The sequence below is a fragment of the Cotesia glomerata genome, unplaced genomic scaffold (genome assembly GCF_020080835.1).
Source record: "Cotesia glomerata isolate CgM1 unplaced genomic scaffold, MPM_Cglom_v2.3 scaffold_46, whole genome shotgun sequence".
NCBI lineage: Eukaryota > Metazoa > Arthropoda > Insecta > Hymenoptera > Braconidae > Cotesia > Cotesia glomerata.
In genome coordinates this window covers 1-19098 of record NW_025404083.1, presented here as the reverse complement: position 1 = coordinate 19098, position 19098 = coordinate 1, and the positions used below count along the sequence as shown (strand labels likewise).

The following is a 19098-nucleotide window of genomic DNA, read 5'->3' as shown; positions in this document are numbered from 1 at the left end:
AAATAAATACTAAAAACGATAATTGAGACTACTTATAAATTTCGGTTAATTTTTGTTATTTTTATCTACGTCTTATATTTGTAGACGAGGGAACTGACGTAAAATACTGAAGAAGTATCATTTACTTTTTTAAAATAATAAATATATACGTATTCAAGATCTTGCTGAAAAAAAAAAAAAAAAAAAAAAAAAAAATGTATTATAAGTAGTTGTAGCTTCAAAATACGTATTATTTTGGAGTAAGTCTCACAAAGTGATGCTTTTGTAAATAAAGATTAAAATAAGATACTCTTCAATAATCTCCATTCCGCTCACAACGTAATAATTTTTGTTACAATTATATACATTTTGGTTTACGCAGAATAGTCCTCTTCAATAATCTAGAAATATAATCACAACGACTTGCCCATTTGCCAACAATACGATACTGTTAATTAATATTTTTACAACTTTAATAAAATGAGTATTTTACGAAAAATAATTTAATGAAAACAATTATTCAAATATAAGAAACAGAAAAACGACAAATGAATTAAATTGATATGAACGTCAATGTACTGTAGTTAAGTAGGAAACCCCGGCTGTTGTAAATACAACATGATGTTATCCATAAATTAACGGGATTGTCAATGTATGAAAATTTAAATTATATTACACGTTTTTTTGTTTGTACAATTATGCAAAAAGTTGCAAGGCGTTCTCGTGTGACGGGATAACGTTGATTAATAATTTAAAGACCAGCTAAAACTATTCTTGAATCTTCAACCGCATCCTTTATCTTACGCAAAAACAGAACGGCTTCACGTCCATCAATCAATCGATGGTCGTAAGTCAGAGCAACGTACATCATGGGACGGATTACGACCTATAGAGAAAAATAAATTTATATAAAAATTCAAGCATACAATAATAAAATAATAATAAAATGAATAAACATCAATTAACCTGTCCCTTAACAGCTACTGGTCGATCGAAAACACCATGCATACCGAGAATGGCACTTTGTGGAGGATTGATAATCGGTGTTCCCATCAGTGAACCAAATACTCCACCGTTGCTGATTGTGAAGGTACCACCATCCATATCTTCAACAGATATTTTACCTTTTCTTGCTTTGTCACCAACTGCAGCAAGAGCGATTTCAATTTCGGCAAAGTTCTTGTTTTCTACGCTGCGTAAAACAGGCACAACAAGACCTTTAGGTGTAGCGACAGCTACACTAACATCGACATAGTCACGGTAAACGATGTCTGTACCATCAATTACCGCATTAACCACTGGCTGATCTTTAAGCGCGTAAGCACTAGCTGCGATGAATGGACTCATGAATCCCATTTTAAGACCGTATTTTTTAGTGAAGGCTTCTTGATTTTGTTTACGGAATTCCATTATGTGGCTCATGTCGATTTCGTTAAAAGTGGTAAGCATAGCATTGGTATTCTGAGCGTCCTTTAGACGTTCAGCAATACGAAGCCGCATACGATTCATTTTAACCCTTTGTTCAGTTCGAGTGCCGATAATCTCACGTGCGTAATCAAGAGGAGGTAATTGAACTTTGGCACCTTCCAACGATTGGGCATGTTTAATGGCAGCTACGGGCATTGAGGCAGTGGGTGCTTGAGGTGGTGGTGGTCTGGCAGCTGGAGGTGATACAGGGGCTGTCGATGGTGGAGGCGGCGGCGGCGGTGGTGGTGGTGGTGGTGGTGAACCAGCTGCTTTTGGAGGAGATGGTGGAGGTGGTGCTGCAGCTACTTTAGGAGCTTCAGCTGCTGCGGCGACATTTCCACCAGTAGCACCGATATCGAGGCTACATATTTTTTGTCCGGCTTTCACGGTATCGCCATCTTTGACGAAAAGCTCTTTAATCACACCAGCGCCAGGGGCTGGTACAGGTACAGAGGTCTATAAAAAATATTATTAATCAAAATAAAATATTTTTTCACAAGTTAAAAAAAAAAAATGTATAATTTAAATCATTACCTTGTCGGTTTCGATCTCACAAACGACTTCATCCTCTTTTACCTGGTCACCAACTTTTTTTTCCCACCTTACATCACCTTCGCTGACACTGTCCGCAAAAGGTGGAACTACGACATCTTTCAGCTCCCCTTTAATGTAAAAATTAATATTTTTTTATCAGCCAAAAAAATAATTATTTTAGTTTTTTTATCAACTTACATAATACTTGAGTTGAGCGTATATGTCTCGTCTGAGTCCAACAAATGGGACTTTTCTTGGATAAGCTGAAATAATAAAATTCGTAAATATTTTATCGAACTATCTTACTTTATCAAGCTAAAAAATTAATGGATAAAAATAATTTACTTACTGATGAGATAATTCATTAGCTAGGCACCTTGTTTTCGGTCTGAGAACACGCCCTGTGGAATAAACACGTCACATTTGTTATCACATACTAATAGAATTATCAAAATAAGCTATCTAAAATTAATAACTACTATCAACTTTACCTTCTAGATGCAGAGACCTCACGACCTGTAATGAAACAAGCAATCATTGATTATAATAATAATATTTTTACAAGCAAAATGTATGACAGAAAATTAATTTTTAGAGTGTTTTCGAGTATGTCGTAGCAAAAAAATATCATCCAACTATCAAAGGACTTATCGTGTAAAAAAAAATGAGTGAGATAACCCACAGGTGATTTTTTTTTATCATACCGGCCTTAGTGATCATTTACTGTGGATGATATGACAGTGTGAATACTAATACAATATTCCAAAAGGTATAATCGTGATTATGTAATGTAAAATCTTTAGGTTAGAATGATTACTTCAAGGACACCTTCACTGACTTAATAATTTTGCAACCAACACAATTGGTATTTTTATTACAATTGAAAAAAGCGCAAGGCCATCCGCAAGGAAAGACATTAAACTGTGTATGAAAAAATTATTATAGCCTCTTTACGGAAAAAAATAAATTACCAATAAAATATTAATTGATAAATGTAATAATTCTTACCTCAGCACGTGATAATGATGTTAAACGTGTCAATGTCCGGGGCGCGATTCGAGAACAGTTGGACAGCATCATTGCGGCCATCCTAGGGGCTAAGGAAATTTATTCGCGGTACCCGTGTATCCTCGTGATGACAGAGATTGCGGGAAAACTAGAGAGGGGGAATGAAACAGGGACAGAGATGGACGGATTCGAACAACCACGGCTACACACGCTACATACGATACACGCCACTATAAAATATAAAATGGAGAAGAGAAAAGTTACTTACTGATAAGCGCTTAAAAAGTACCAATAATTGTCGCTAGATGTCCAATTGTTGTTGACAACTAATGCCATCTTTTTTAAAATAATAATTACATTTAAATTGATAAATAATTACAATTACTTTTTAAATTACTATTTTTATAATACCTAGAACATTATTATTCAATTTTTTTTTTTGATGTATTATTAATACTTGAATTATAATTATTATTATTTCTATTATTATTCACGGACATGATGATAAAAATTTCTAGCAATTTACCTCAAATGAATAATGACAATAAGTGTTAAAATTGCTGAATAAGTAACTCAGTTAATTAGCACATTACAATATGTAATACATATTCCAAATGATGACACAATAAAATTTCCTATATTTATACATACTTGGTTAAAGATAATTTCTTTGTTTAAAATAGCAAACTTGTTGTAATGTTTAAAATAATAAATTTATTTTATTTTTAGTAAAAATAATACGTAGTTATAAATATTTATATTTTTTTCTTTATTCATGTGTTTATTTAAATAAGTATCCATATTTTTTTTTTAAATTTGATTTCATGATCAGCGAGCAAATAAATTTTCTTTGAAAGTTATTTCATCATATGATGAGAATTAAACAAATATTAATTTAACTCTTTTATTCTACAGATTTGTGGTAAAAAGCAATAAATTTATATTGGAAGAATAATAAATTGCGTGTTTGTGAGCATTTAAAATAAACATTGTAGATGTGTATCTTCAGAGAGTCCTTGTTTTTTTATTTTCTATCTAGGTAGGAGTCATGTCATGTTCAAGGCACAAGTGTGTATAAGTGTATGTATACAAATATAGTAACTGAACATATATACATATGTTATTATACATTCCTTCTGTTAAGTGTCAATTGGAGCCAGTTGATTGCGCAGAGCTATACGACAAAGACGTTTTAAAAGTTGTGTTGAAAGAATTAAAGTATAATTAACTTAGTTGAAACGAGAGAAAAAATGGCTGGCTCCAGCATAATGCTGGATTGCAAAAAGCTCATAATATTATTGTTTTGTTCAATTTTTATTGTACAAGTAATTTCAACAACACCAATAAATGTATCACCTCAAAGTATATCAGATTTATTGGTGCAGAGTGCTTTAAATTCTCTTAACGAAGACTCACCAACTCGTCATACTTACAAAAGTGGAAATGTTATCAATTCACAGAAATTGGTAAATATATATACATATATGTATTTTTTAATTTCGTATAAATAAAGAGGTATCAATATAAATAATAAGTTTATGAAACTTACACTTTATCATGATGTCTGATCGTGTTGTGTTGTAACTTGAGTAAAATCACCAGATAATATTATAAAAGACAAATATCAGTTGATTAAAAAGGTAAATTTTTGTAGATGTTTTATTGTAAATAAATTAATTACACAATTTCTCTATTTATAAATATTAATATTAAAAGTAAAAAAAAAAATGAGGACAGTTGCAGTAACATAAAATTTGTAAACCAAAACAATATCATATCAAACTGATTAAAAGAGATAGATGAAGCAGTAGGGTTATCAACAAAGATTTTTATTGGAATATATAAATAAATTTATGTACAAACTTAAATTCAATTATACTTATTCATCAAATTTTCTTTACTAATATAGATCTTTCTCTGATTTTATTTTTAGGTACAGCCACCATATACTATCTATCGTTTAACACTAAACTTGGAAACAGATTGCCATGATTCATCATGTCCACGTGAAGTTTGTGCTATTGATATCAAACAGCACGAAGTTGGTGTTATCGAAGCTGAGAGTAATTCCAAGCAATGCATGTATCTATATCCTCAATTAAAACAAAATATTAATCAAGTTTCATCAAACAGTATGCAAGATATTCAAGATCAAGAGATTGTCGAAAATTTAGATAAACAAGTAGTAAATAATAGCGTAAAACTTGATCATGAAGATCAAGAGGTACTTGATCAAAATGATAAACCTTTTATAGCAGTGAGAGCATCTCATTATTGTCCGGGTTGTCCTTATGAGCTAAATCCAACTTTGCCAGGTCTCGCAGCTTTTGGAGAACTTGCAGCTATTTCATTAGATCAGTCGAGCCGTGATAATTATAAATATCGAGTAGTTAGAATTGTACGAGTAACTCGATCTGTTCCACCGGGATCTGATGTTGTTCGCTATGAGTTGCTGTTGGAAATGGGTCAAACAAATTGTCAGAAAACAGAAGATAATTTACGATCAGAATGTTCTCTGCAGATTAGTCAACCTACCATGCTATGTGCTGTAATGATTGATGAACGTCCGTGGCTTACAAATAGCCGTCGATTGATTCGTAATAACTGTACGGAAACTCGTGATCAAATGAATAATTTCAACGGTAATGGTAATGTTCAACCACATTTGGCCGGAGAATCCTTGAAGAGTAATGGACCGATTCAACAACAAGGTGAGGACGTTAACCAAGGTCGGGTTAAAAACCTTGCTGATGAATTGTTAGTGGTACCAATATCTACATCTGAATCAGGAAGTCACAATGAAGAAGAATCAAAATTGACCGAGCCGCCTTTTACGCGAACTGTTTTGAAAAAAGATGATACATTAAAAAAACCTATCAAAGGATTTGCTGATAAATTTAGAGAATTTGATGAATTTTTGAAGGACTTTGATATTCCTGAGAAAACGACTAAGCAATCAGAACCGAGTGTTAGTGGAGCTGAAGTTATTGAAGAGATAATTCGCCCCGAAAAAATTGAAACTGATATTACCAGTGAGAGTCAAGAACCTAATGTCAAGATATCACGGAAAAAAAGATCTTTGAATTCAGAGCCAAATCTCGTCAAGAGCTTAGCGCAGATGGCTGTTGACTACCTCGATGAAGTTGATACAGACGATAAGAAACGAGTAGTAGTAAAAGTTATAGATTCAAAAGAGGAAGAAAAAACGAAAACCAATAAAAATCTTCATAATATTATAGTTATGGTTGGAACGACGAATTGCCTTGAAGAGAGACAAGATGATCTTGAAGATTGTATCATTAAATCCGACAAACCATTGAAAATATGTAAAATTCATATGGTTACAGAAAACGATAATCCATTGAAGAATGCTAAAGTTTTAGATGTTCAGTGCTTTGACAAAAAGGAACAAAGATTTAAGAGAGATCAAGATCATATTCTCGGAGGTGTGAGTTCAACATCAACTGATGATTTACAGATACAAGAATTTGTACAGAAAGGTTTGAAAAAATACTCATCTGGATACAAAGGTACAAAAGAACCCGTTGTTGCGGAAATTGTTAGCGCTTCTCAACAAGTCGTTGCTGGAACTTTGTACAATATTACCGTTAGATTTGGTGAGAGTGATTGTTCTAAAGGTCAAGTAGCCGAAACATGCTTATTAATTGATAACAGTCCAATTGAAGAGTGTTTTATTACCGTCTGGTCAAGACCTTGGTTGAAGGAAAATCCAGAGGAAATTACAGTTAAATGTGGGGAAGAAAAAAGTCGTGAGAAACGAAATCTCAAAGGCGCTAATTATTCAGCTAAGATGTTGAAGTTGGCGCAAGAATTAAAAAAAGATCAAGCTACTGAATCAGTTGAACTAGAAAATAAAAATCAAGAGAAACGATCTCTCAAAGGTTCTAATTACTCATCAAAAATGTTGAAAATGGCTCAAGATTTGAAAGATGAACGAGCTTTTGAATCTTTCCAAAAAACTTACCAACGTGTTTACACTTCTGAAAAAGAAAAAGCTGCGCGATTCAAAATTTTTAAAATAAACATGAAAGTTGCTGAAACACTTCAAGAATATGAACAAGGTACTGCATTATATGGACCGACGATGTTTGCTGACATGACAACTGATGAATTCCACTCATACACTGGGTTAAGATCAGATTTAAGATCTGAAAACCAAATACCTTTTCCTATGGCTAAAATTCCTGACATTGAATTGCCTAGTGAGTACGATTGGCGTCACTATAACGTTGTAACTCCCGTTAAAGATCAAGGCCAATGTGGATCCTGCTGGGCTTTTTCTGTTACTGGTAATGTTGAAGGACAGTATGCTATTAAGCATAGCAAACTCTTATCATTATCCGAACAAGAATTGGTGGATTGTGATAAATTGGATGATGGATGCAATGGAGGATTACAAGAAAATGCTTATCGCGCTCTTGAAGAATTAGGAGGACTTGAGTTGGAAGATGACTATCCCTATGACGCTGAAGATGAAAAATGTCACTTTAAAAAAAATAAAGCTGCTGTTGAAATTATTTCTGCAGTTAATATCACATCCAATGAAACTCAAATGGCACAGTGGTTAGTTAAAAATGGACCTATGGCTATCGGTATTAATGCTAATGCGATGCAATTTTACATGGGAGGAATATCACATCCTTTCAAATTTCTTTGTAGTCATGACAATCTCGATCATGGTGTCCTTATTGTCGGATACGGAGTTCACAGTAAGTTTCACTATGCTTGTTTATTTATTATTATTTTTTTTTTTATTATGTATCGTTAGACATAAACTATTATTGAAATTGAAATTTTTTATTGCAGCTTACCCATTATTCAAGAGAGTTATGCCATTTTGGATAATTAAAAATAGTTGGGGAACAGGCTGGGGAGAACAAGGATATTACCGAGTCTATCGAGGCGATGGAACATGTGGTCTCAATACTGATGTCTCTAGTGCTATTGTTGCTTGAAGAAATTAAAGATTATTGTAAGTTTTAAATACAACGAATGCTTATCATTTAAAATGTGATGTGAAAAGCAATTAAATAATTAGCTTTAAAAATTCTAGATCTGATATACAATGTATGTAATACTCTTTTTCTGCATTACTCAAGATAAATTATTTGTAAGTTTAATATACACTGGTTGTTATAAGCCCAACTCAGCTATTATATAAAATTAAATGTTTTATAAACAAAGAATGAGAATAATATTTTGGATTATAATTTTTATATTTTAGTTTTTATAAGAAAAAAGTTTTTAAACATTTATAAAGTGTTTGTACTGTCTTTGATTTACTTTTATGTTGGAAATAAAAAAATTATATTTTTTCATAGTGAACTAAAAAATATATAGATAATAAAAAAATAAAAATAAAATCAGTTGACTTGTTTTATTTTTGTAGAAATAGATTTTAAAAATTATAATTTTAGAATATTCATATCAGTAATTCTACTAGAATAAAGCTTAATGAAAATAAATTCGACTTTCTCTTCATAAAAATTTTCGCTAGCTTAAAAAATTTAAACGAGAATAATGTTCAAGTGTTATTTAAATAATGAAAGAATTTTATTGTTATTTATTTGTGATAATAATAAAAATATTTGCGTATCAATATGTATTTTTAAGACTTTAATTAATTACATGTATGGCGTAAGAAAATTTTCAACAATCAATTTACATATGAAAACATACACAGTATGACAATGATAAAAATGAATTTTTTAGTATTGGAATTGAATGAAAATATTAAAATAAAAAAAAAATAACACCTTTGTACTTAAAAATGTTTGCAATAAGCTTGTTTAATATACTCATCATTCGCAATCCATTTATTTTATAAAAGAAAATGATCATTTTAACGTTTAAATTAACAAAAAAAAAAAAAAAAAAATTATTTGACAAAAATATAAATGAACTGATCAAACTAATAATACAAATTTGATTGTTTTAATATTTCAAAAATTGATTTCAAAGATATTAAACATCATACATTTTTTACGATCTTCAAAATATTAATTCTCCAATTTATTTGCTTATAAATGAATACAACTAGACGACTATATTTAATATTATCAATTAAACATGTAAAAATTACTGGTTTTGTAATTTTTAAAAGTAAAAAGATATATTTTTTACGGTTTTAATATCATCAGTTCTTTAATAAAATTCATCATAGACATTAATAATTTTATTGATTTCGTTTTTAATATTAAAACTCTGATCTAATAAATTATCAAGCGTTAGTTTCGTTAAAGACTGTTTTGAGTAGGAAAATCAAGATTAGAAAAAGTCATGTTTCGGAATATCAATAATAGTTATATCAATAATCGTCACGAGATAATTAAGAATACACAAGAATTAATAACGTAATTATGTATATTTATAAATTATCTCAGTTATTTAATTTTTTTCGCGCAAATTGATGTACTGTGTACTCATTAAAACACACGTTGAATTATTAAAATTTACAGAGGTACTGTATCACTTGTCGAAAAATTATTATCAATTATTGAGAAGTTCTAATAATAATTGTAAGATCCCCACTGATTATAAGGTCCGTAAGCCTGCGGTCCACTTTGACTGTACTGCCAATTTTGATAGTTTGCATAGTTGGGATCTGATGGCGGCGGATATTGCTGATAACTCTGCTGATATCCGCTTTGGTTGGTATACTGTCCACTTTGGAATTGTTGTTGGGATGGGTAAGTTCCACTTGTTCCACTGCTGTACTGATAAGTAGATTGTGTGTTGGCAGTAGGTGGTGGTGGTGCACTAGATGGATCCGTCGTTTTTATTTTCTTCGGTGGTGATGAATCACTTGATAAAATATCGAAATATTTATTAATATTTTTTTAAAAGATCGTGTTAAATAATTTATAAAATAATACTTACATTTTATTGTCCTCGTTCTTTGTCTTTTTACGTTCTTTCGCTTGTTTTATGCACTGCTGAAATTGTTCGTGAGCTTGAAGTACTTGATTGATGTCGGAGCTGAAATCTTCAAGGAATTCAACTTTTCGTTGGGCAAAGAGAACCCTCTGTTCAAGGTCTACATGCTCTCGTTCAATGAACATGTCCATATATCCAATAATTTCCTTGGTATCAACGGGATTTCTTTGCAATCCCAAATCAATTAATTGAAGATAGAGTCGTGGGTTTTCCTTATCTTTATCTGCAGCTTTAAGTAAAACTTTAACAGCCTTGTCAATGTCATTTTTAAATTTACAAAGAAATCTTGCGTATTTTACAACAATATTATTAGCTATTGTTCTATTTTTACTATTACTTATGTAATTTTCATAAAGTGTGCATGCTTTCTCTAGATCACCACGACGGCGTTCAAGATTTATTCGACGATATGCTATTTGTAACATATTAGGTATAACATTGTCAATATTTTCAAGAATAGTAGCAGCTTTATCAAAGCAATTTCGTCCTTCTTCAAATGTTGCCCATTGCAGATGAAGATTTGGTTTTTTCGGGTGATGAATCTCACAAGCTCGTACATAAACATCCCTTATCTTTTCAACGTTGTCACCTTTTAAAGACTCCAAATAACGAATGAATCGTAGCCAAAATTCATCGTACAGGGCACAAGCAATTAAACAACGTTCAAATAGAATAATTATACGCTTTTCATCTTTCTGCTCAATTTCAAAATCAAGATATTCTTTCCAATTTTTTAATTGACAACGTTCCAGTGGCTTGACGTGGAAATAAGGCCGTTTAATACCTTCTTCAAATGCCCATCGAGCAGCGACAGCATTCACATTAGCTTTATGCATTTTACGTCTGCTGCTAATTATTTTTTCACGAATGGCACGTGTCTCCTCATCAGTCGGTGGAGCTTCATGAGGAGGTAGTTCTTCACCAGGAGGGGCATCATCTGTAGGTGCTGCTGCTGGTGTCTCTTCAGCTTTAAGCATAGCCTTGACTTCGGCCCTTAATGCTAGGAAATCATCTACATTTAAAATCCGGTTGGGACTGTTGACTGATACGAATTCTTGAAATGATTCAAAGTGTGTCATGTAACCGAGTGTTGGCACACAAAGTAACCTGTCATAAAGAGCTGTAACTCTACTAAATCGTTTTCCTTCAGTTTCCCATTTGATATAACTTTCCCATAAACGATCGGATCTAAAGCAAAAAAAAAAAAAACAAAAAAAAAACAAGCAGTTTAATTTTTCAGTTAAAATAATAGTTCAGTGATTAATAATTGAAGAATTAAATTTACCTAAACTCCAAACCACAAGCCTCAATAGCCCTTTCATATTGTTCACGCATTTTTTCTTCATCTTCTTCGTAGATACTCTTACAGTGGTTGATGTAATGTAGCCACAAGTCAACACTGAGAGAAATAGCTTGCAAACCATTGTCGAATACCTGTGATTAATTGTTGAAACGATGAAGTTTATAATTATAATTGATAAATATATTATCTGCAATTTATATTATTTATATTTTTTATATCATATAAATTATATATTTTATATTAATTCGTAAATGTATTAAACCGATTTATATATATGTATATAATTTGATAGCTTGTGTTAAGCATATACTTATCATAGTAACATGTACTCACATAAAGTTCGCGTACTGTAAAAAATATAATAATTAAGACAGAGATTGCAGAGCATTGTGCATTCACCTTATGAGTCAGGGAGTGTTCCAAATCAGGCTGCCTCTGTTTCTTCAGCCCATATTTTCTCTCTGCTTTCCACCGTCACGTGTCACCGCCTGTCCTAAGTCTCAGACTTTGACTCAACCGACCGAACCGATCTTACTTACAAATTGTTTATGGTATGCTTTGTATTTTTTTTATACTATTATAAATATAATTATATTTATGTTTATATAAATCGCAATAACTTAAATAAATGCTTAATGTTTTTACAATACTTCGGTAATAAGCTATGTATAACAAATGCTTATATTATTAAATTATAAATAACACACACACATAATTGCTGCCACTCATGTTATTCTAATCAGTGACAACAAACGTATATTGTGACTTACGTAATTAAGCTCATAAAATAACGATAATAACGGTAATGATAATAAAACAGTATTACGTAATCGCATTTGAATAAATTTTTTAAATAATTTAATAATAGTACTAATCATAATTAAATAATTAGCTAATTCGTAAACGAAGAGAGCTGAATGGGTGCCACAAGACGTGCTAGGCTGTTGGAAGGGAAAACCATATTTACGTGCGTGCACACTGCCCACGCGTCTTCCTAACTCGAGCTAATTTCATTAGATTTCGTTAATTAAATTTTATTATTACCATATTGAATAAGATTTAGAAAAACTACCCTAGCAATTATGTATCATCATTTTTACTCACCGTCTGTACATTATCGGGATTGCCCTTTTTCTTCTCATAATCGGCGTATTTGCGCCAATATCCATAGCAGTAGGGATAGCGTTCCAAAAATTTACTATAGGCTTCACGGGCTGCTTCAGCATCATTCTAAAACAAACAAGTAAATTAATTGATTTGTAATATTTCTTATTACGAACATTTAATTGCTAATGTTACTAGAACATAACTACCTCCTGATCAACATATTGAAGTAAATATGTCCATCCAGTAAAATCTGAAGGATCTTCAATTACTGCTTTCCAATATTTATCCAATTCAGGTAGAGTTTTTTTCTTAGGTGAAGGTGGAGCAGTTTCTGTTTTTTCCTCAGTCTCAGTGTCTGTAGCCAGTGCTGCTTTTTTGGCCGGAGTTTCTTCATTAGTTTCCGAAGTTGGTGAATTGGGATCGTATTCACCTTCAGCATTTAATTTTCTTTTCGCTTAAAAAAATTAAAAATGAATTTAAGTGTTAATAAAATAACAATATTTGAGTTATTTTCGAAAGTTTAAATAAGGAAAATAAACTTACTACCAGCCTCTACTTTAACTTTTTTTTCCCGTGTTTTTTCTGACGCTTTAGCAGCTGCTTTTCGTTTTTTTTCACTCTCTGGAGGTAGCTCATCCTCAGATACAGATTCAGTTTCACCGAGATCTGCTGGTGGTGCTGCAGGTAATTCTTCGTCAGAAACTGCTTCAGTCTCTGGTTCCTATTTAAATGAATAATTGTAAATTAAAAATTCTTTATTAAAAAAAAAAAAAATTAAATTAATAAATTCATGTTAAACACATTTTTATGTAGAAATAGGAATAAATAAGGATAGGGTAGGTAAGTATACCTCAAGTAAACATTCACCTAAGGAAAAGTCATCGTCAGACACATCTTCCACGTCGTGTAAATACTAATAAAATTTCAAATTGTGTGAAATAAATAAAAGGAAAAACAATAAAAGAAAGTTAAAAAGCATAAAAAAAAGCTGATGTATTTTTTTTATCAAAATGTACCTTAGCTGCAGCTTCTGTAGGGAACTCATCTTCGGATACAGCTTCAGTATCAGGTTCTTTCTTTTCACCCTCTTCGTCTACTTGAGCTGAATCAACTTCTTGTTGTTCAGTTTCAGGCTGAGGATTCTCTGCTTGTTCTTTAATTTTTTCTTGGTTATTATCATTGTCACCAGCATCATCTTTCTCTTCAACTTCTTCCACTGTATCATTAATTTCCATAGGCTCATCAGTTTGTTCCTGAATGGTAACATCCGTTTCTTCTTCCATAGCTTCGTTTGATTTCATTTCATCAATCACTTCATTGATATCATTGATTTGATTTTCTTCCACATGGCCACCATTCATACCTTCATCTCCAGGATTATCATCCTGCGTCTGAATAACATTGTCTCCGCTGTTATCTTCTAGTGTGATAACGTCACTCTCGTCCTCCTAAAAAAATAAATAATAAATCAATAAAATAAAATTACATTAATTTGATTAAATAATCGTACCGTCATTTGTACAGATTCTTTAACGCGAAGAGTTGATGAAATTGGAGTAGAAGCTGTTTTGTTGCTAACAACTGGAGGTGGAGGAGCTTCTAATTCGGGTACACCTTGTGTTTCTTGATCTAAATGATCGTATTGTGTTTCTTCTTGAGGATCAATAACCTCTTCAGAATTTTCAAATTGCGCTGATGATGCGCTTTCCTCGTTAGATTCAATTACAACTTGTTCGAATTCTTGCATTCCATTTCCTGGGGCAGAATCTTCTTCTAACTCTTCAATTACAGTTGTGCATTCCTGATATATAAAAAAAATTAACATAAATAAATATATAATTACCAATTACTTATTGAGCAATTTACAAAAAAAAAAAAAAAAATGATAAACTCAGACTTTCAACTCCAATTATTTAAATAAAATAACCTGAAAAAAAAGTTAAAAAAAAAAACAAATAATAATATATATAATCATAATAAAAAGTAACATTACCTCAACAGCTTCTGTTTCTACAACGGCTTTGCCGCGAGCCCGCGTAGTTCTAGTGGCAGGTTTTTTGATAGGCGTCTTTTTAACAGGGGTCTTCAACGCACGTCCGGATCTCGTTCTCCTCACTGTAAAAAAATTAGATTGGCGTTACCCTGACAACGATAAAACGTGTAACGTTTGAGGCGTAATAAATTCAATAAACTATCGTAATTATAATAATCATGATGGCGGTTTATCATATTAAAGTTATGATAACGAAATACATGCCGGTTGATGTAGCGTTGTATATGTGTATATTTTTCAGATGTTACAGTCCAACTTGCATTGAAGACCACATGCAAAAGCGACAATTGATAAGTTACTTCTACCAATTATATCTCCAATCTACGTTATTTTTACAACTTAAATACCTGATTCATTTTCCATCAATTCATTTTCGTCACCACTCATCGAAGACATTTTATTTTTTATCACCAACTATGCTTTTTTATCGTTATCGTTAAATACACACAAGTAATAACTTTTTGTATAAAATTTCAAGTCTATCGGTGGGGTTGTGTAAAGCCAAGCACACACGATATACAGAAAATCCAAATGGCGGCCTTTTACACACACTTGTACGGGTTTATAAATACGTAAGTATACTTACTTATGTATGAAAATACATATATGTATATGAACATGTTAAAATAGAAACCTAGTCGTAACGAGTGTCGGTAATAAAGATAGTCCATAAGAAAAAATTATTTAAAAATACACGCATTCTCATTACTATAATTACACAGAATTATTTTTAAAAATAAATACACATTTTTTAATATTGATTTTTTATTCATTAGATTAAAAACGCAATTTTTAAATTACTTGAAAATGGCGCCAAAGCTTAGTTCATTATTGCGCTTTAATGCTGCGCAGTATTCAGTTAGTTCCGGCGGTGGAAAGGACGCTGCTGCTCATTACTGCTGACGCTCTTCTTATAATATCAAAAAATTACTAATTATCATCAATAATAAATCAAAATTAGCATTGAAATAATTCCCTGTCAGTATTTAGCATAAAATAATCAATAAATTAGCAAGTCTTTTGCTAATAATATATAAAAAATATTGGTAAGACAAATGTTAGCTATCATCTATATAGATATATATATAGGCATCATAATACCGAAAAGAAAAATAAAGAATATTCTTTTATTTACTCTACCTGTTGAACGATGCAATAATTGATTTTGATCAATTATTTTTCATCTCGTTAATCAATATTCGAATTTTATTTTGATCCATTTTAATTATTATCAATATAATTTTGTTACAAAATTTACTCTTGTCCGCGCTTAAGTTCTAAATTTTGCCACCTCTATGAAGAAGCGCTGCTGTTACATTTTAAAACCGTTACACCCGACAAACGTTTCGGATACGTTTCTAGCTCTACTATTTGTTTAAAAATATTCTTCAATCGCTAATTGAAATTTTTAAGTAAAAATTTTTTTTTATTGAATATCTCTGTATGAAATAAAATTAGAAACATTAATTCATACATAAAATACTTCTAATAAAGAATTTAGATATTAATAATCGATTTACATATTTCAAAAATAAATTTAAATAATTTCGACGAGTCAATAGTAGTAGAGATCATATATGAGCAGTAGTTTTTTCTGATTCGCCTAATCATTAAATAATCGTGTATCGCGAAAGTAATTGTGTAAAAATGATGAAAGTTTTTAGTGATTATTCAAAGTTTATTTAATTAAAAATTTTTATAAAAAAAATAGTGGTAATAGTAGTTGAGTAAAAGTGTTCTGAGTGTAAATCATTTCTTTTCAAAGGAGAATCCTTTCAGCCCCTGCCAGAACAACAAGAAACTTCTTAAAACGTAAGTCTTTAATTATTCTACAATGATATTTTATAATTTTTTTAAAAAATACACACAAAAGTGATTTCTATATTTTAACAACAATTGCAATTTTTCAAAAAAAATCGAAAAAAGACATAGAGAGACATATTTTGTAGGTAAGACACCTACCGTAGGTTATGGAAGCACCTGTAGTTTACTTGGCATTCCGTAAGCATGCCGGGCTGTCGGCTTATAATTTACAACCTTTTAATACTCGTGTTTGTTATTGTTTACAATTTCAAAAAAAAAAAAAAAATCCGGTAATCAACTGTTTACAAATATTTTTTATATCAATAATCGCGAAAAGCTACTTGTGAAACAATTAAAAACATTTTTTATTATACATAAGTAACAATGAATACATACGACGAATTTATTCAGCTCCATAAAGCGCAGCTTGAATTATCAGGTATTCCAACAATTTATTGGCCAACATTATATATAAAATTAAGTAAAGAAATATTTGACGCTGGTCTCGTTTTTCAAATTGCTAAAATCGACTACACTGATTCAGTAAAAACTGCCCAGGATCCAGGTTTCAAGTTATTCGTAGCAGCCGAGGAAGGTTTAGTATGTGATGATCCCAATAATATATTTTTAATAGATCATGCTTGGATGTACGACGTGAACTTTGCACATCAATTATCAGAAATCCCGGCTTTATTAGATCGTCTGTGTAATTTGATGTCTTATGACGGCCCAGATGACAAAAGTACCAAAGTTGAATTTGCTCTCAGAGAAATGTGGAGGTACAACCAGTTTTATTCATCGAACAAAGGGACAATTGAAGAACGCCTGCCGCTTTGGTACATAATGGACGAAGTTGGATCAGCAATAAATCACAGTGATGATCCCAATTTTCGTACTGTTCCTTTCTTGTATCTAAATCAAAATACTACTTACTCGCTGCTGTTTCCTGTAAAAAACGTTGAATTTAATGACGAGGTCACCAGAGATTTTGTTGAAAATCAAACTAATGATCCAGAAAAAAGACGTGCCTTATTGCTTCCCTGGATTGATCAAGACTTTACTGACAAAAGCTTCACTCAAGTCGAGCCAGACGTACAATATTTCTTATCCGGTCGCGTTCCGGAGAGTTTACCTCAAGAAAACGGATCAGCAAATGGTCGAAATGGTGACATAAAACCGGTTAAATTGAAAGTTTACACTCAGTATGACATTGTAAGTCAGTATCTAACTGATCCAGCTTTTGAGCTCGTGGACAATGAACATGAAGCTGATGTACTTTGGTTGATGGTTCATTTCAAAGACTATAAAACGCTGAGCCAAGAATCTCCTCACACGTTCGTTAACCAATTTCCGTATGAACATATTCTGACTAATAAAGATTTATTGTCGATCGTTTGTAGAAGGAAAGCTGCTGATAAGTTGTATGACCCCGAGACACTAGACACTTATCCGTCATGGTTACCGACGACTTACAATCTCAGTACAGAACTCATTGAATTCGTGTCGTACTTCCAAAATAGAGAAGCTAGGGACTTGGACAATCATTGGATCTGCAAGCCATGGAATTTAGCCCGAGGATTGGACACTCATGTAACGAATAATTTATTCCACATTTTGCGTTTGCCCAGCACTGGTCCTAAGATTGCCCAAAAATACATTTCATCTCCTGTTTTATACACTAGGCCTGGTGTAGGAAGTGTTAAATTTGACGTTAGGTATGTCTTTTTATTAAAATCGGTAAAACCTTTGATGGTTTACGCCTACTCGAATTTCTTTTTGCGATTTGCTAATAAAGAATTCGCGTTGAACAATCTTCATGACTACGAGCAACATTTTACGGTGATGAACTACTCGGAGGAAGCTGAGCTTTACCATGTCAAGTGCGCTGATTTTGAGGTCGAGTGGAATAAAATGTACCCGGAAAATAAATGGAAAAACAGTGTCGAGATTAAAATATTTAAGATGATTAAAGAAGCTTTTGAGGCCGCATCCGACGCACCTATGGGTAAAGGAATCGTTGATAATCCTCAGAGCAGAGCTTTGTACGCGGTTGATCTAATGCTGGAGTGGAAAAATAATGAAATGAATCCTGTTTTACTGGAAGTTAATTTCTCGCCTGACAACAAACGTGCGTGTGAATATTATCCTGACTTTTATAACAACGTTTTTAAATTTTTGTTCCTGGATACTGGTGATACTAATGAATTTATTGAACTATAATAAATATATATGTATATTTTTTTTAATTTACTTTGGTGTATTCTTAAATAATTGAAAGGGTATTAAACAACGTAATTAAAACGTGAATTTAATTTACATTTTACTGCTTAACACATTGTAAGTTTTATAGATGTTCATGCTTAACTCAAGTGATTCTGCTATTTTTAATGTCATGTATGGCTATAAACAGAAACGTGCGAATGTACACATACATCAGAATGGCATTTATTGTCTGGATATAAATTATTAAAACTTGTCTTACTCCTCTTTATTATCATGTTAACAGGTTCCCGTTTTTTACTTAATTTTTGTTTAAACTATTTCTTGTTTTATTATTTTAATGATTGACGATGAAAACATTTATCTTTTATTACATAATATTTAAATAAAATAGAAAAAAAATATCTTTTTTTTACATCAATTTGAAGATAAATTTATAATTAACTTAAAAATAAAACGGAACAATTATACATATTTAAATTACTGAAATAAAAAAAAAAAAACAATTTTTAAATTGAGTAATAAATAGTTTATTAGAATGAATGTGATAATATTTAAAATAATATATGCACATCGTTTTGATTACTATTAAAAAAATTCTGTGAGGTTTTAAAGATAAATATTTAAACTATTTACCCTGTTCTGCAAACTGGCTTTTTCCGTTTTT

The 19098-nt window shown here is 31.5% G+C and overlaps 4 protein-coding genes across 6 annotated transcripts; 2 read left to right on the top strand and 2 right to left on the bottom strand.

The window, feature by feature from the left end:
• Window positions 1–55: 55 nt before the first annotated feature.
• LOC123274611 (dihydrolipoyllysine-residue succinyltransferase component of 2-oxoglutarate dehydrogenase complex, mitochondrial) lies at window positions 56–3321 on the bottom strand. The gene is made up of 7 exons (XM_044742305.1): window positions 2989–3321; window positions 2472–2496; window positions 2330–2381; window positions 2179–2243; window positions 1981–2108; window positions 946–1902; window positions 56–865 (listed from the first exon to the last, which is right to left on the bottom strand). Exons 1-7 carry the CDS (start codon window positions 3067–3069, stop codon window positions 731–733), a joined length of 1443 nt encoding a protein of 480 aa, XP_044598240.1. The 5' UTR covers window positions 3070–3321; the 3' UTR covers window positions 56–730.
• Window positions 3322–4060: 739 nt separating this feature from the next.
• LOC123274610 lies at window positions 4061–8129 on the top strand. Of its 2 annotated transcripts, XM_044742304.1 has the most exons (4): window positions 4061–4454; window positions 4922–7718; window positions 7816–7981; window positions 8063–8129. In XM_044742304.1, the coding sequence occupies exons 1-3, from the start codon at window positions 4239–4241 to the stop codon at window positions 7962–7964; spliced, it is 3162 nt and encodes a 1053-aa protein (XP_044598239.1). In that variant the 5' UTR covers window positions 4061–4238; the 3' UTR covers window positions 7965–7981; window positions 8063–8129. The 2 variants fall into 2 exon arrangements, with proteins under 2 accessions (XP_044598239.1, XP_044598238.1); XM_044742303.1 differs by having other exon boundaries at window positions 4062–4454; window positions 7816–8129.
• A 1042-nt stretch (window positions 8130–9171) lies between these two features.
• On the bottom strand, window positions 9172–14952 carry LOC123274597 (pre-mRNA-processing factor 39). Its single transcript, XM_044742285.1, has 10 exons — window positions 14756–14952; window positions 14349–14470; window positions 13866–14156; window positions 13372–13803; window positions 12899–13076; window positions 12562–12809; window positions 12353–12478; window positions 11231–11379; window positions 9889–11133; window positions 9172–9813 (listed from the first exon to the last, which is right to left on the bottom strand). Exons 1-10 carry the CDS (start codon window positions 14802–14804, stop codon window positions 9516–9518), a joined length of 3138 nt encoding a protein of 1045 aa, XP_044598220.1. The 5' UTR covers window positions 14805–14952; the 3' UTR covers window positions 9172–9515.
• A 1468-nt stretch (window positions 14953–16420) lies between these two features.
• Window positions 16421–18647, top strand: LOC123274602 (tubulin--tyrosine ligase-like protein 12). 2 transcript variants are annotated; one of them, XM_044742291.1, is made up of 2 exons: window positions 16559–16650; window positions 16770–18647. In XM_044742291.1, exon 2 carries the CDS (start codon window positions 16857–16859, stop codon window positions 18429–18431), a length of 1575 nt encoding a protein of 524 aa, XP_044598226.1. In that variant the 5' UTR covers window positions 16559–16650; window positions 16770–16856; the 3' UTR covers window positions 18432–18647. The 2 variants fall into 2 exon arrangements, with proteins under 2 accessions (XP_044598225.1, XP_044598226.1); XM_044742290.1 differs by having other exon boundaries at window positions 16421–18647.
• Window positions 18648–19098: the final 451 nt, after the last annotated feature.